The 18,481-nt window shown below is 41.5% G+C and overlaps 1 protein-coding gene across 4 annotated transcripts in view; it reads right to left on the reverse strand.

Annotated features, from left to right (window-relative positions):
- Positions 1-17,329, reverse strand: part of CBFB (core-binding factor subunit beta) — a 37,273-nt gene extending 19,944 nt beyond the window's left edge. For 3 of the 4 annotated variants that reach the window (XM_053953199.1, XM_053953200.1, XM_053953201.1), the window contains exons 1-3: positions 17,229-17,329; positions 16,920-17,006; positions 12,444-12,560 (exon numbers count right to left, since the gene is read on the reverse strand). In XM_053953199.1, the coding sequence (XP_053809174.1) occupies positions 12,444-12,560; positions 16,920-17,006; positions 17,229-17,306 (282 nt within the window). In that variant the 5' untranslated portion in view covers positions 17,307-17,329. The remainder of the gene's footprint in view (positions 1-12,443; positions 12,561-16,919; positions 17,007-17,228) is intronic. The other variant, XM_053953202.1, reaches the window with a different exon arrangement.
- Positions 17,330-18,481: the final 1,152 nt, after the last annotated feature.

Consider the following 18,481-nt stretch of genomic DNA (forward strand, 5'->3'; position numbering starts at 1 on the left):
AACGCATTTCAAAGTGCCCCCACTCTGCCTACTTGCTCAGTTCCACACTTACCAGCTAAGGTCACTCAAGCAAAAAAAGAAAGGGCTCAGAAGCAGGAAGCACAGAGGAAGGGAAGCCACCCCCATGCAAAGGCTGTGCTGGCAGAATTAAGCACGGAACAACATGAAAGGCAACCCATGAGTGGAAAACAGGGAGCAAATAACATGAATCAAACTGACAAACAATGTTATTTGCCAAAGAAAACAAACACTTGATCTCCAAACCTGATTTTTATAACTTATCACACTTTGGTATGAAATGACACAGCTTTAGACCTTTTAATTAGTACAACATGCAGCAGCTCAATAATGAAGCAATAAATGTTATTTGTTCGAGCATATCTTCTTCCCACCAGCACTTCTACTGCAGGGTCTCTGCTAAAAGCACAGCCTGGTTTTCTGTGCCTGCACTCACAGCCCATCTGAGAGAGTCATCACAGGCCAGCCTTGCGTGGGGACAGCACACCGTGGGGACAGCACACCAGGCACATCCACCAGCCAACAGCCTCTGCAAGCAGAGGTGTCAGAACCACCGTGAGTAAGATGTGGACTACCAGGAAACCACCTCCCATAGCCCTCATTTCAAGATTAAACATTTCAAACATACAAAGTACACTGGAGCCCTTCAGCACAGTCTTCACCCATTCATCTCACAAGAAACGAAGGATGCAGCATCCATTTAATAGATGCATTTAATTAGTTGAGAAGTGAAAGACAGTTAAAAGAGGCTATTAGGACTGCCATCCTCTCCTAAGGCACATCAAGAATAATTCAAAAGGGGAAATAAAAAGGCAGTATAAGCTAACCATGGGTCTGTAAAGACAAAAAAGCCTGTACTCTAATGCTGGTTATGTTTTACAGGAGCAAACAAGCACTTTGCTGACTTTCACTTAGGGTTTACCTCTCACTCAACCTCCCCTATCCTTCTGGCCCACAACAGCAGCCTGGGACATCAAAAGTTACACAAGCCTTCCCACAGATGTCAAAACCCAGCTTTCCAAATTGTCCAGGAATACTTTGTTTGTTTCTTTGATAAGGAATATTATGGTGCCACTAACCCTTTTCAGTGGCCGTTCAACTGCCTTGGTCCCTGCAGCTGCCAGTGCCTTACACACAAACTTCCTCCTCAGTGCAAACAGCAGGTAGCTCAGACACAGCTGCTGAGGGCTCAATGCTTCAAATGCCTCATGCATCACCTGGAACCCAAGCAGTGCTGCAAATTCCATGAAAGCCTTCAGAAGTCAAAGGGGAAACAAGTTGACAGAGCTGATGTGATTCCTGATTCCAACAATCTGCCCTGAGCGTGCCAGCCAACAGCTGAGCTGCTGACACAGCAGCTTGGGAACCTCTGGCATGCAGCCTGACCTTTCCAGATGAAGCAGTCTGCCTTTGCTCCTGAATCACACCCTGGAAGCCTTACACCACCGGATTCAGGAGGTCTTCAAAACTCTGATAAACATTTTTCACTACTGGAAGCATGAATTCTTTCTCAAGATACCCTGAGTTTTGAAATTACCACACAATCATTCAAACGTAGTAATCATTCATCTTGAAACCCCACGAGCTTATGCAGGAACTTTTCTCTCATTAAAACACAATAATGCATACTGGTGCTTTTTAATTTATTTTAGAGAAAGGAATTTAAACTCCTTTTCCCCCCTCTCCTCTTTCAGGAAAATGGAAACCACCTAAGATTATAGCCAAAAACGTTTAACCGCATATTTCCTTCTTTTCAGATAAAGCTATGTTGGTTCCCTTTCAACTTCTGAACCTAACAGAATTATTAATAAATTACTGCTCTGTCTGTGAACACATTATCTATTATGGCATCCCAAAATCCAGTAAAGTGGTCTTCTAAAAAAAATTCTGAATTGTCTGCTCTGAAAATTGCCTCAAGACAGTCATGGTAGAAGACCAAGGGAAAAAGCTGCATTATTTCTAAAAAGACCCAAAATTCCCTCCCCCTTCCTAATATTATAGAAGTAGATAAAAACATGCCTTTGTTGGAACAACTCTTCCAAAGTTTTATTGCTAACCCCAGATTACCTGCATTTAAATAATTTTATAAATCCTCCACATACCTATGGGTACTTTTTGTAATAATGCCTGGCAGTCAGTGCTGTAAAATTCAAGAGACAGGTGAAAAGCACTACAGAACAGAATGAAGGAGAATCTGGAAGTCAGGCAGTTACCAAATTCATATTCAGTGTACAAAATTAATGCTACATAAAAAAACACCATTATAGGGACATATCAGAGAAAAAGCTAAATTATGCAGCAGCCTCTCTTCAGAATACTGTCCATCCTACAAACCAAAGGAAGTATGGTTTTTCTGCCACTGACAGTGGACAGATGTATAACTAAGTTAAGAATCTTTGTACACATGCTGAAGAATGAGAGTAAGTTCTCTCTCATTTTGCATCCTCATTTTCCAAACACCAGCACAGCCAAAGCTTTGTTGGACCAGGAGACCTAGATAAACTGTCACATACTGAAATATGCCATTTTCACTAGTTTATAGCAGCTGAATTTTTGTTTGGGTGGCTATTACAGAGCTAATTTCATCTCAAATGACATCTTCCATTTCAAACTCCCACTACAGATCAAAGTAGCATTAGAATTTTTAAATGAGAAACATAGACATGTTACTTTTACATTGGAAACAGGCTTTTAGTATTAGAACAAATATTCTGCTTGCTGATTGAACAAGCAGCAAGAGCAAACACTCTTATCTCCTGGCAGATTATGTGGACAAACAGCCCCATAAACACACACAAACTTGAGAAGGTGCTGCATGAATAGGCTTAGCTGGGCTCTAAGTTGTCGAGCTGTGTTTGTGCTTCCTCGGCCTCCCTGCTGGCTGGTTCTCAAAGACCTCCGTGCCACACCTTCAACATTTAGTGTTTCTCACCTTCCCTTTTGTATTCTTTTAACTAGTCAGTTCTTTCTTTTCATCTGCATTTAAATGAACAACCCTCTCCCTCAACTCCAATTAACTGGGAATTATTTCTGTTAAGAACCGGCAGGAACATGGGTCCTGTAACACCATTCATTCATATTTTAAAATCCAAACTAATTACTTTTTTAAAAGCTACTGTGTTTTAGCACAAGACAAAAAACCTCGGTTTCACATCCTATTTTAGTCATCTAGTAAACCTTTATCTCACAATAGCAGGGTATTTAACTGATCTGCTGGAGGAATGCTATCTGTGTGCTCCATCCACACATCCTGCAGTTACAGAAAATGCTCCTTCTCCCTACAGCAACCAAGCCATTTCCTCCCCCAGCGATTGCACAGTTCTCACCACCCACCAACTAATGAATCAGCAGGCTCACAACAGCCAGCGCCACCGAGGAGATCGACTTCACCCCCCAGGAAACACCAGTCCCCAGTGAAGTGGTGCAGTCCCCTCCCTTCTGTTTTCATTTTCCCAGCACACTGGAGCAAAAGGCATTCTTTCAGAAGAGGCTCAGTTCTGACTCACCCTGTGCCTCATCACGCACACATCTGCCCATTCATAACGGGCTGCCCCTCTCGCTGAGCCACGTCCATCCATCAATCCCACTCCTGATCCCACCTTCCCCTGAATCATACTCCACTTTTAAATACTTAAACAGCATTTCATATTTGAAACACTGACCACTAAGAAAGAAACAGCTTTGAACACTCACACCAAGAAAGAAAAGTGTTAAATGGGGTACGGCCAACCTCATCATTTCAGCTTAACATTATTTGTATACACTAGCAAGTAAAAGGAAACAACCTGAACAAAATGTTCATATGAGAAATTATGTATTCAACTGTTTCCTTTAACAGCAACAGTATATGGTTATATATACAATTTCATAAATAAAATGCTGTAATCTTGGCATAGAGATGTGGCACGACTGCTCTGAAATGTAAAGTTGCATCAGTCCCATCCCTGTGTTCCCCCCAAAATACAAAGACTTACTTTCACATTACAGAGAAGGGTATCTAGCCTGGGTTTCAAAGAGGGGGCAAAACATGAGAGAGGAAGCAATCTATGACATAGAAAAAAAAAAAAAAAAGTAAAAAAGCTTTTCTAAAACTTTGCAACAGAACTTACACACTAAAATCCTCAACTATTTGGAGAACAAAACAGAACAGTAACTTCACTAGTATAACACCAACTGAAGTTACAGCAAAGGCTGATAACTTCATGCAAGACTTCACACTACTCTTTCAGATATCGATATCATTAGTTTAAAAGAAACTAATGACAAGCAACCAAGTCATGAACAGAGGTTACAGCATTTATCTGACTTCCTAAATTTGACTCCCATACCCTAACAATGCAACATAATTTAAACTGGAATGAAATATAAATAGAAACAGCTGAAAATAATCCCATTTAGAAAGTGACTATGAGTAAAATAAGACTTTTTAGTGCTTTTAATTTGTATCAATCTTTCCCGTCTCATCCCTTAAAACATATTGTTCTTTCTTCAAACACACAAAGAAAACATCTATTTTAAAAGCTACATCTTGGAATTTCTTCCATTATATGAGAATGAGGTTTTGTTAAAATTCAAACCTTACACTCTTCTGCAAAAACGTATGGGAATGAATACTTTCTGACCAAACAAAAGCCTTTCCTAAACACTTGTGCATAAATGACCCCATTGTGGCTTTCAAGATGAATACAGCTTCAAGTTCCTCAAGAGTGGCACCCATGGCACAGCTGTACCACACCACCACCAACAGGCCCTTGCTGTTTCCTGAGCAGCTGCCAAGGTGGCACTCCTGGAACAGCGCTGGCCAGGGCAGGAGCACTGCCCAGAGACACCTCCTTGGGCCCAGCACCACCCTTTCTCTGCCTGGGACCTGTTCCTCCAGCTCTGCTTCCTGGTCTTCACACACAGACATTTCACTTGCAGCTGAGGAAAGAATGCAAGTTTTTCTAGTTGTGAATCCAATTCACAACTAGAAAAACATCTCAGAACATACTACAATTTTCATCTTCATAGCAAAACCTGATGGTCAGATATTACTTTGTTCAATTTTCAAATATGCTTATGTAAGTTGCCAGGTTTTATTACAAATATCAGTAAACACTGAGATGCAACATAGTCCATTTTTACAATTCTATGTAGCAGAAATACCCATGTACATACTCATTTCAAAAATATCTTTGTAAGTAATATCAGAGCTGTGACAAAACCTCTCTCAACATGCTTTGCGTACTACTGAAATACTACAGTGATGAGGGCTGGTTTCAAAAACGTCAAAAAAAGGAATAGCTGAAGACTTTTCCTAACCTTATTGGACAGTCAGAATTCAAAAGGCCCTTGCATAAAACCTGGTATTTTTATGGTTTTTTGGTTGGTTGCATTTGTTAGGTTTTTCTCTGCATAGTTAGCTCAACTATGTAATCATGACTCCTTTTTGAAAGCAGATCAATGTTTCATTAAATTATGCAGGTTGCTATTTCACTTAACTAAGAACAGATATGAAGCAGTAAGGATGTCAGAACAAATGTGATTAAAATCTGTGGAGCATTTTATTCCTGGATTAAGATCACTGGTCAGTACTTATGCTTAGAAGCTCGCATAGAATAATACTAAAATGCTACTGCACAGAAATTATACTCATCATCTAATAACCAAGTCTCCAGATACACTTCATCATTCCAAAATACTGCAATTTCTCGACTAAGCAGAAAACATGAACCAGACTTGACCAAAACCACCAAAAAAGCCCCAGTACAAAGCAAAAAGTAGACAGCTTCAAGTTTTCACATTGCCACTACAGAAGGGACTCCCAAAGAGAAATGCACGTCATGCTCAAGCTCAATCCATTTGCCTTCAGAACACAAAACCAACCACAGAGCTGGAACTGAAAATCAACAACAATGCAAGGAGCATAACAAGAAAAATCCGAAAGGCAAATATATGTTGAGGTTTTCCCCTGTGAAACTTCACAGGGTCTTTTATCAGCCTATCTTTACACTAGATTCTGCATGAGAAAGATGGCTGGATTTTAAACCTATACTCCCTTTTAATGGAGAGGGCATGCATTTAAAAAAGACCCATTTTTTTCTTGCAGCAATTAAAAAGAATAATGCTTTTGCAGCAAAATATTGCCAAGAAATTGCTGCTGGTTTTGCTGCTCCAAGTACACATGCATGCTTCTGCTCACAAACCCAGTAACTAACAGACACACAGTTTTCTGCCACGTTGACAGAATATTTTCCAGACAAATTTCAAAATTGGTTGTGAAATTTGTTCTTTTCAAGCTTTCAGAAAATCACATAGCAAAAATCAGTTACAACTAGCAACTGCAACAGAGGATTAGAAAGAGAGGTTTATCTAAAACACTTCACCTGCACACCATGCTACCTGGGTGCAAATAGACAGCCTGCTAATCCTCTACTTTTGGACTGAAAATTCAAAACATAAAATGCAAATATACTCAACTATACAAGAAAGAAATTACCTGATTTTGACAATATGGGCAAGCAGGTAATAAAAGCAGCCAGGAACTGACCCAAGTAAGAGAGGGGCAAGAAAAGCTGCTGCTTCTTCTACCCTTTAGCTTTCATTGCCTTCTTGAGCACTCCAACAGCCTCACCTTCCCCTTAAGCAGGATTCAAGTCTGGAAAAAACTGTTCAAACATTTGCTCAACAAGTAGTGCTGCATCAAGGCTTAAAATAATGTTAGTAGTTTTTTGTCTTTTGTACACTATAACAACTATTCAGCTTTCATCATTCAATAAAATTTCATAGTGTCATAATTATTCTGTAGAAAACTATCAGCTTCTGCAGAGAACATCCTTAGCAATGACTGGAAATTGTCTTTAACAGAGTAACATCAAACTTGCAATTATGCAAGCTAATGAGCTCATTTCATTACTTGTGCTTTGGACAATAAAGCTTGAAGAACCATTTCAGTAACTTTCAGAAAATGACACTTTCTTGAAGCAAATGTTTCATAATCTTATTGAATTTTTCTTATTTTTAATACAAATTAAGTGATTTTCAGAAAGAAGCAGACATTCTCAACAATGACTCTCTTACTTTTCTCATTCATTTATAAGAGGAAAGAAGCATAATATTAGCAACTTTCCTTAGTAAGTGGAGACTGATATGCAAACAAGAGAATTCAACAATCCAAATGTCTGGATTTCTTCCAGCATCTATGCTGCAGAGATCTCAAGTACTGCTTTCATCCACACAACACTCATCTGTCCTTATATATAGCTGCTTCCCAAATGCAAAATTTAGCTCACTAACTCCAGTTTTGTTCCTCTTCTGGGAAACTTTAGGATGATGACATGGGTATATTTGAAATCTTGTCTATACAACTCTAACGAGTGCATTTAAGCCGCTGGAAAGAGTTCAAGGTAGTTTGACTGAATAACTGCTTTTAGAATACATAATAAAGGCTAAGCAGAAGCAGGTTTACTGACAGTAGCCCTTAAGTACTTCCACAGCTGTGCTGCAAGTACTGCTCCCAAGCATTGTTCCAAAATGGCATCGTCACTGCTGGCACCGTAACGCAGGGACGAGGCTGTGGGCAGTCCCAGAAGGATTTGGAGGACTGGGGGGTGAAAGGATTCCAGGGGAAAGGCTGTGGGTCCTTGTCACACGAGAGGTGCCTGGGGTGACTCATGCTCCAGTGGCAGAGGGCACCCGATGATAAATCACTCTGCAGGAACAACTGTCCAATCCCAGCCAGTGGCTGCCTGCCAGGACAACGTGTCCAGTCTACATCCTCTAAAGATTCCTCCCCCCAAAATCCGAGCTCTAACTGTTCATAGCATATAAACTGTATGCACACAGAGGCATCTCCTAAGTGTGAAGTAAAGTGAAGAAGCACGGGTACACTATGACTGCGGCTTCAAATGGAGTTTGGATTAAACAGCTCTCCTCTATGCAACAGCAGTCATAATGAAGAATGCTTTCAAGTATCTAGACAAAAAAAAAGAGAAAAAGTTTCACTCTCTAAAGCAAAAATGGTTTTAGGAGCATAAACAAAGGATGTTGCTGGGAAAAAGAAAAGACTGGAATGAAAAAGAAACTGAAGTCTCTGCCAGCTAAAGGACTCTTAGGCACAAAGACAATTATAAATTCTAGAATCACAATCTATAGAAAACCAGTATTTTACTCAAACCATATAGATGATCCTGGATGAAAACTGATCAAGGGGATCATCAAGAAAAGTGGATTCTTCTCATCCACCAAGCCTTTACAGGACTCCCACCAAGCAACACAACGGGGGGAAAAAAAAAAAAAAAAAAATCAAGCTGTTTAGCCAGGCTGGGTACAAACTGGATACACCACCAAACCCATTTGTCTGCTATGAGAATAACCACACACTGACCTCCTTGTTTAAAGCTCACAGAAAAGTCTGAGGAAGATCTAAAGCAAGAACAGCGATGTGGGTTTCATCAGGACAACACCACTTCCCTTGGCTGGAGCAGGCAAAAGTACCTTGAAGGCTCTGAGCACACAGACAGCCCAGCAGCTGATGTCCCTTCTCTGACCACCTGCTGCTCCTCACAAAAGAATCTTTCCAGCTACCACAAGGTTTTGGGGTCATCACACCCCCAGAAGATATGAGTAGGATGGTAACAATTGTTTAAGGCTGCTCAGGAAAAGTGGAAAGCTGGTTCTATTGTCTGCCTTTTGAATAAGTGCTGTATTTTAATAAAAGCTATTTTTCATTACACTTCTGTTTCTGTTTTTTAAATATTTATCCAAGCAGTTAACACCAACTTAGCACAAAATAAAATCTAGTTATGACAAAAGACTGTGCAAGTAGAAACTCAGCATCTTTAGGAAGAAAATTGAAAATCTTTAGTTATGGCTAGAACAAAGTTAATGGTTAATGAGTAGAAATCCTAACTACATCACATGTGGCACAGCAGGCACTCTGAATCAATTTAAATCATGTCTGATGTGCTTTCCTCCAAAGCTGCAGAGTTGATGGCATATTAGAGCAAAATAAACCCGTGTGGAAGACTCTGGTTTACAAGCAGCTGCCACCAAAGCACAGACAGGAAGTAAAGCTGCACTAGAATGAGATGGAGAATTTATTGTAAAGGGGAGGGGAAGTAAAACAACTTCACAGACTTCATCAGTGACTGGTATTTAAACAGTAAAAAAGAATATCTGAAAACTAATGTTCTCTCAAGTAAGAAAGAGTGGAGCTATAGAAACATCTTGAATGAGAAATGAAAATTGGGGACATTATCTTACACTAAGAAGTATACAAAATGAATTGTGCAAATAAAGTTGACCAGACAGTTCTTAACAGAACAAAGGGACTTTGAAAAAGATTAGATTTTAAGAAGCACTGAAGTTTATACACAACTCAGCCTTAAGTTTGTATGCCATCAGTACAAAACTGAAATAAAAATTACAGAACTTCATTAACCACAGTAAAACTAGCCAAAGTCATCAACGATACCAGAAAACCAAGGTGAAAATAAAGCTCTCCATTTAATTGCAAGGTTTAATTAGCCAATATTTCTGGCAATACATTAGACTACTACACGACCTATCTTTCAATTTCTTAACATCTATTCATTTATTCTTTATCAAAACACAAATTAAAAAAACTCTGGACATTAGCTGACAACACAGAATGAGAAAGCCTTGGTATGGTTCAACTCCCCAGAAACAGGACACACACTGCATCTGACGCACCCCACACACACCCACAGTCACAATGAAATACAATGTTCTATCATTTTTATGATCTAGGGACCTATTTTTAGTGCTGCTTTTTCTTCTGCTGTGACAAACCTGAAAAATGGCTCAAATACACAATTAAATTTGCTGCAGGTCAAAGGCAGCACAGAATGTTAAAGCTACCTAAAAAAAAAAGTTAAACTTGAGTTTAAAATGAGCAGAAACATTAAGTATACACTGAGCCATCCAATTCTTGGATTAATGAAGACAGGGTAATCCACCAGAGGCCTACCCACCCATTGTGAACATCAGATGCATCAAATTAAAAGGCAAATTAAGCATATAAAAAAATCCCCTCACTTAAATACCAGATTGAAAAACCTCAAGCCTATGAAGTATGTATTTGCAGGATCTCAACTTCCACAAGAGTGTTGCTCTTTCTAAAATTCAATCATTTAAGCAGCAATTCCAGCAGATACTGCACTGGTAGCTTTGTCAATCTGTGTACAAAACTGCTTTAGTACAATAGTGACATTCTTCAAATCTGGATAAACTATTTTGGGCCATCATTGTTTAGCCAAACACCGAAGCAGAATTCCAGAATAAAAATATTCTAATGTTGGTAAGTTTATCTACATTCTAGATCTCAAACTAATGCCTAAGATAATTATTAACTGACAGCTTCCCCCATAGCCTTTTTTTATTCATATAATTAAAAACATGCCTTACTGGCATAAATCCAGTGATGAACAAACACACATTATGCACTGCCTCAAGAATCAAAGCTCATAAAACAATGTTGCACAGAGCTACAAAAATCACATGGTTTTAAGAGACTGCTGAAGCCTGTGAAAGAAATTCTTAATTAAACCAAATGACAAAAATCTAGAGAGAACAATCTCAGACAATTCACACGAAACACTTTAACTGTTTCCGTTGATAACATAAAACACTCTCCCACTCTGCTCATTCCTCTGCTCCAATCATGGGAGTGGCTGACTTTCAGAGAAGTTTAATTCTGTGCAGAGCACAGTGATTTACACAAGTAAGGGCTGATTACAACAGTGAATTTGTGATTTGTTCATACCAGAGCATAACACTCCTATTTATCTGTTTGCCCACCTCTAGCCTCATTCAGAGGAATTCTTCTCAACATTTCAGTGAAGCAGTCTAGAATTTACTGTAAACACACATAAAAGGAGTGGCATTCATTAATGAGGTTCATGTTCTATTTTAATATACAGCATACCTACCATGCTCTCACATGATTAAGACAACACAAGAAAATGGATGAAGTAGTTTAGTACTTTAAGAATTCATTCAGAGAAAACAAAGTTAAAAAAAATCATAGGAGTAAATAAAATTAGTTTTGAACTGGCAAGAAGAGAGACTTCAGTCTTCTTACACATTACAAGAAAAATTCCTCATTCAATTGTGAGCCAGAATCAATATTTTTCAGTAAGAGCCAGATTCAATTCAGTTTCCTTAGCAAAGCAGTCAGTACCCAGACAGCCAACTTCACTTCTCCCCCAATTTGTCAAACTTCTGCAAGCCTCACAGGACTAAATGGAAAACAATTTTTTCCAAAAAAACTCATTAACTTGAATTCCACATACCATAACTGCCCTCAGGAATTTTTTTTTCTTCCAATCAAGTTTTCCCACTATAGGAAATATTTATCTTCCACCTAGTAGCATTTAAAAGAACCCAATATGCCATTAAACCTGAATATGCTTCAAGTATTTCCTCCAGCCTGGTAGGTTTGGTAGCATTAGCTGTTTCTTTTTACAAGGGTAGGTAAAAAAATTTAGGCAAAAGGAAGGATTTTGTAGTCCATTAAAAGTTTTTAAAAGTAAAAAAAAAATAAAGTAAAAAAAAAAAAAAAAAAAAAAAAAACAACAACACAAAAATTAGCCTGAAACAGAGAAACTATGAGGGCTTAAGTGCTGGTCTAAACCCACTGAAGAAAGTTCTGAAGAAAGTCTTCTACTGAATTCAGTGATCCTTGGATCAGTCCCAAAGCACCCACAGGAGCACAGATAAGAGACAGCATCTATATTTTAAAGGTATGTTTTTCCTACAAAACAAAACCAGCTGTAGGTGATTTCAGTAACTTTAGTCTGATGAGACTAAGCAAGGTTTCTGACTTTAAATCTAATACAGCTTCACAGTAGCCATCACTGTCACTAGGGAATTTGAGCATTCAATATCAGCCTATGGGACAATCACCTCAGAAAAAAAAGAGATTCAGAAATCAATTCTGAAAGCAATGCTGCTTCTATATTGTAGCTGATGGTGAAACTGAGAAAAAGATTCATTCCACACTGATTGCTTGCTGTACCAACTGGCAGCCAAAGACACAATGAAATAACCTGCAAATTTTTATTAATCTACCAGAATTCATTGCCCAAAGTCTAATTTCTTTAGAAGCACCTATACAACACCAAATTTAGACTGTTCCCCAAAATTTTTTCATAGCATGACAGTAGAAATATTTATCTTTTTCAAAATAATGCAAAGCCACCAGTACTGCCCAGTTTCCCAGTTCTTCCATTTGCCTAAACATCAGCATGCTTTAAAACAAAGAAATATTTTATCTTACCAGCTTTCACTTGTACTCACATCACTTACCTACCTGCATGGAGGTGTGAAATATTAGAAATCTCACATCATACGTATAGTCCATGCCAGTAAGACCATAAGTACAACAAAAAAAATTCTTTCAGTTTCAACAATTTCCTCCTTACCTTGCCTCCTTCTCTTTCAAAGTCAACATATTCCCGGGTCGGTGTCTGTCGCTGCTCCCCCTGCCAGCTGGCCGGAAAAAACTGGAGAGACAGATTGGTTCCTGTGGCCACAAAAGCCTTTTAGAAAAATCAATACAAACAGGATCAGGGAGCAAGACATTACATAAATTATGCAGGCAGTCATTTATTTTTACATCAGTTTATGTCTTAAGCCAGGCAGCATAGAGAATACTTAAAGTCAAAAACATGCACTCATCATTTTTCTTAAGTATTAAGTTACAAACATCTGATTCCATTTTGACAACATTTGCCATTGGCTGCTTCAGATATAAAATACAACATGGAATCAATACTTCTTTCAAATCAGTTTTGCTGACATTAGAATCTGTCCTTTCAGTTCTGTCTGGATACCCTGCACCAACTTAGTACCTGCAACATTAAAAACTGCCCATGCTTTTCAAAGAGGCTGCCTATCTCTAAAAGAAGTACTGCTGAAGGAAAATTAACTCCTTAGACCCATTACTAAAGACAACTTTTTTCTAAAGAAAAGGATTTGTTTCCTTTCACAATCTACTTATACCTAGATAGACACTTAACTGAAGGATAAATATTCCTACTTTATCATCTACTGGCATGCAGCATCAATACACAGTTCAATCAAGCTGCACAGGACAAAGTCCTCATGCCACATTAAGACACCAGTGATACCCAGATCAGCAGATGCTGTGTCAGTGAGAAAAAGGCAACTGTAGGAATTCCTCTCTCTACAGCCCTTTGTAAAATCATTAAAGGGACTGGTTTAAACCCATAAGAAAAGGCACACATTGCTTTCAAGCAAACAATTCTCTACGATTTCAAATGAAAATGGGATTCAGTTTTCCTTACAAACTCTCTGTATTTGTTAGTATATCTTAACTCCAAGCAATTCCTAGACATTAAATAAATTATTTTTGCAAGCAGAAGTCAGATTCACAGTATTTATACTCTTTTCTGGTACAGGTGAGCATATTGTCCTGTAAGCATGTGAATACTCACACAGGCTCACAGCATATCACTCCTATCAAAATCCCAGGGTTAAACATAATTTGTTGCAATCAAATGACAGTATTTATTACCATGATCACTTCGATTTAAATGGTCATTAATCTAGAATACAGTTTTTCTTAAAAGCTATACAACTACTACTTTAACAGTTGGAATTTTCTGACAAGCAGATTTCTTTCAAGCAACCCAGAATTCAGCGACTTCATGGCATAACTGTACTGCTACCTGTGACACTATAGTTACACGTTATTTAAGATCATTCCAGTCATGGACTGCAACACTGCCACAGGATTAATATCTCCCATTTTGAAAGTAGAAGTGCTTTGTCTTGGCTCTTCCCCCTCCACCAAGAGAGACTAATGCTCTGCAATCAGTTTTGGTTCCACGCTATCCTTAAAAACAGATTTTTAAATCGTTGTTGTTTTTATTTGCTTGTTTTCTCTCCTGTAAGCACATTCTCAATGTCATTAAAATTAACAAATCAGTCCTAGTAATGCCACAAGAATGCTGTATTGGTGCATTAATACTTGTTTGCAAAGACAAACATTTCAATCGATGTAACAGAAGTTTCACCAAGGATACACTTGCACAAATAGGAGGCATCAAATCTGTCAGAGCTGCAGACCATCAGTATCAGGCTCACTACCTTCTATAATTCCTTTGCTTTTGCAAGGGATGATGCTATTTACATATCAACAAAAAAACTATACCTAGCTCCAAATATTTGTGACTCTGAGTCTTCACCACTTAGTCTGCTCAAGAACTGTATTCCTACCCTCCAGCATCTTTAGTAAATATGTGTTTTATACTCCTTAATTTATACATTTAAAATATCAGCGAGTGAGATCTTTGAGAGTAAACCAGCTGACCACTGAAGCCTTATAGACCAGTCCAGTTCTGGGTACCGGGTCAAAAGAACTGTACTTGCTTTCTGGGAAAGCCAGCAAGACAGTGAAGTGCCCATGCCTTCCTGCTTCCACCCCCAGTGTGTGCTAGAAGGCCATGAAAACAGGGGAAAAATATCAGAGAAAAGAAGATAAAAGTACACAAATTTCACATCCCCATACAGTCAGGCAGGCACCATTTAAACCATAAAAAGCTCTGTAGATATTTGTTCTCTGGATTTTTTAAGCCTGTTCCCTCCTTTAGAAGGGACAAAACCATCCAGTATCCATATGCTTCTCAAATCAAATCACAAGTCAATACTGAAAAACTTGAGAACAGTCCTGTTAATAACCACACAAGACTACATGGAAGCCATTAATTTCCATCAAATAACAAACTAAATTAAAAAAAAAAATCACACCACTAGTTTGGTTTTAAACTTGAAAGTAAGAAAACTCTAGTTTTGTCTGCAGAGCCTTTTAAAGCCCAGTCTGAAAAGCTATCAGACATTTATGTCACAAATTTTGTGAAAAGCTTATCAGGTAGTACAAGGGCAACCTGACCCACACATGGACAACGTAAATACAAGCACCTTCCAAAGCAAACCAAACACGTGAGGTTATTTAAGTTATCAAAGCATTACTAGTAAATGTGAATTCTTATTTAATACACTTCACACTTACTTCTCAGTAATACTGCTAATTATTTCCTTTATTCAATCAAGAGCTATTTGACACACATAACCAACAACTTACTGCTGGTTCTAGATTAAATGCCTGAGCTGTTCTCTGTTTTTTTTTTTCTGCTTCAAAATATGTAAGGTCATTTGCAAAAGCTCCCTTTGGAGATAAAAGAATAAATCCTTGATGTCTGGAAAAACATTCAAGACTAAAAAGAAAGAAGTAAAATTACTAGCTCTTTTTAACATCAGTCATTACATACACTACATTTCTAAATAAACCTGACTACTCATGCCCTGTTCACAAAACAAAACCAGATGTTTCAGATGAAGAAATATAGAGCCTGTTTTATAATTAAGTAGAGTGAAAATATGTAGAACATGCATCACTGCTTGCTTCCAAGGGATGAAGTTCTGGCAAAAAAAAAAAGGCAGCAGCAGGCACAGAAGTACAAAGGTGAAACTACAGCAATTTCCCACTTATATAAATAACTGCATAGGCTGCATTAGAAAGCTAGTTATAAACTACATGGCCCTTTTTTTCTTTAGGCAGGGATTTGGGTATATAATGCACTTTCACCTGTACAGGAACTTCCAATGCTAGCAAACTACATTTTCCTTACCTACCCATTGTTTCCCTGGTATTTTCTTAAAGGAAGCAAGCATGCACAAAGAAAAATGAACGTAAAAAAATAGTAAAATTAAGAACCCGTCTACAGGAGGCCTCTTGCAAAATAATATTACAGGTTCTAAAACAAGAGATAACAAGCAGGGATAAGATTCAGCTAAAATAAAGTTATTCAGTAAAAGGTAACTGTGTTCTTGAGTGTATATCCTTTTACTGGCAAAAGCAAAAGAACAAGATCAGTAATAGTAACTGGCATTCAAGTATTTTTGGATGTGCATAAGTAATTGCATTGTGCATAAGAATAATTTCATTGTGAACTGACTATCAGTATGTATACCACGTGAAATTAAAGAATGTTCATAAACCAAATTTGGTGGAAGTGGGGTTTATTTTCTATTTTACCTCGTCTTTCACTGTATACTGTAAATGAAAAAGAGATTACTTCTGCATTTTAACAGTAGAGTTACAAACTTAACAATGCTACAAAATACTAATCCTATAGAAGCAACCTGGAGCAGAAATCAAACCAGGAAATAGTCAGTTCTTGACTACTCTGAGCCATACTTCACCTCACTTCTTATTTCAGAGGCATACAGTAGTCTGTAACTAACCTTAATGAATGAGAAAAACGGAGCTGAAGTTGCAAGTTTCAAAGCCTAATTTTAAAAGCGTTTGATTTAGTTCGCAAATACATCAAACAGCTCATTCAGGGCTTTAAGCTAGCGCCTTCTGAACAATGTCACTCATTTCTCAAAACTACTGTTTCCGGAAAGAAAAAAATAAGAAAGAAAAGAAAAAAAAGCTGAATATTTAAATAAGCAGCTCGTAGCTGTAGCACGTGCCCAGGGAAGGAGCGCAGCCCGTTCCCACTGCCGGGGGTTTTCCTCCCTTCCCTGTCACTCCGGCGCTCCAGACAACCGCTCGGCAGCCAGCCGACACCTTCGACTGAAAAAGCGCTATTCCTAAGGCGGACAGAAACGCTGCCCGTTCACCAGAACCTGCTTTCCCTCTGCGTTCGAAAGGCTGCCGATGTCATTCCCCTCCTCATGGAAAACTCTCCTTCACGGCGCGGCCCCGACCGGCCCCAGGCACCGTCCCGGCACGGCCGGCCCCGAGCCTTTGGGCTTGGGCTCCGCGCAGCGCTCGCTGCCCGACGGCTTCCCCCAAACTTTTATTTGACGAGCCAAGCGCGGCCCGGCCCGGTGCCGGCGGGCACCGAGGGGAGCGCGGCGCCACTTACGATCTCGGAGCGGCCGTCGCGGCAGGCGTTCTGGAAGCGGGCCTGCCTCTCCTCGTGCGGCCGGTCCCTGAAGCCGGTGTATTTAATCTGCGGGGAACAGGGCGCGCAATCAGGAGGGGCCAATCCCAGCGATAAGGGGACAGCGGAGTGCACTGACTGCGCCTCTCCGCGCCGCCGGCTCGGCTCCCGCCGCAGCTGAGGGGAGGTGCGGGGCTGCCCCGGCCCCTCCGCGGCCCGCGGAAACTTTCCCCTACGGCGGGCGGGCGGCGGGAGGGACAAGGGGGAGCCCCGCCGCCACCGCCGCCTTACCTCGCACTCGCGGCTCAGCTTCCTGAAGAACTCCTCGTTCTCGAACTTGCTCCGCTGGTCGGGGACAACCCGCGGCATGGTGGTGGGGCCGCCGCCGCCGGCTGCCCTCCTTCCTTCCTTCCCTCCCTCCCTCCCGCCCGCCCCGCGCTGTCCCAGCCCCAGCGCTCGCCTCGCCCTTTGTTAGCCCCCGCCGGCGGCGCCCCCCCTTCCCTCCTCCCGTCCCTCCTCCTCCCGCGGCGCACGCAGAGCAGCCGCAGCCGCCGCCGGAGCTCGATGCTGCCGCCGCCGCCGCCGCCGCCGCCGCCCGCTCCCGCCCCCAGCCCGCTCCCTCCCCTCCGACTTCCTCCCGGCTCGTAAACTCGGCCGAACAGCCGCGCCATTCACAACTCCGCCGCCGCCGCCGCGCATGCGCCGCCCGAGGCGGGAAGCGGGCGAGGGGTGACTCAGAGCCCCCTCCGCGTCCCTTGGCCGGGCGCTGTCTCGCCCGCGGCGGGGCCGCTCCGCTCGCTCCCCCCGTCACCGCTCCCCCCGTCACCGCGGCTCGGCGCTTTCCGCCTCTCCGCTGCGAGGAGGAGCAGCCCCAGCACTGCGGCGGGCGGGGAGCCGCCGCCCCCCGCGCCCCGGTGGCGATGGGGAGCGCTCCCCTCACAGCAGGGGCCCCGCACCTGCTGCGCCGGCCCGCTCGGGTGGGGAGCAGGCGGTGGCCGCGCCGCGTCCCCCCGCATCGAGGGTGGCGGTGAGGATGGGGCAGGTGGGAAGGGACAGCGCTGGCCTCGCATCCCCTCGCCTGGCTCCCTCCCCCAGGCCAGGGTGACGCCTGGAGGAGCCCGAGGGTGGTCCCAGAGCCCCGCCGCTGTCCGGCTGCCGCCCCAAACGCGGTGCATCCATCGGTCAGTGCCTCCGCCTGCCCGAGGCGGGGGCCTGTTCCCGAGGGGAGCAGGGGCACCCATCACCTCCTCAGGATGTGGCTCGGTGTCTTTGAAGTCGTGGTGTCAGTCTAGAACAAAACCAAAACCCAGCACTTCGCTGCAGCAGTGCTTGAAAAGTTCACTTTCAGGCTAGAAACACAGCAGCCTGAACTCTTGATTCTTCATGAGCATGCTTTTTTACAGGAGCTAATTCAATCAAAGAGCACTGCAGTACATACATCACCTACCCCTAAATCTGTTTTTTCATACATGCCTACTTTATACCTCAATTCTTCATTGCAGTCTACAACTTTCTCATGAGGGGAAGTGGAGGGGCAGGCACCC

The sequence above is a fragment of the Vidua chalybeata genome, chromosome 11 (genome assembly GCF_026979565.1).
Source record: "Vidua chalybeata isolate OUT-0048 chromosome 11, bVidCha1 merged haplotype, whole genome shotgun sequence".
NCBI lineage: Eukaryota > Metazoa > Chordata > Aves > Passeriformes > Viduidae > Vidua > Vidua chalybeata.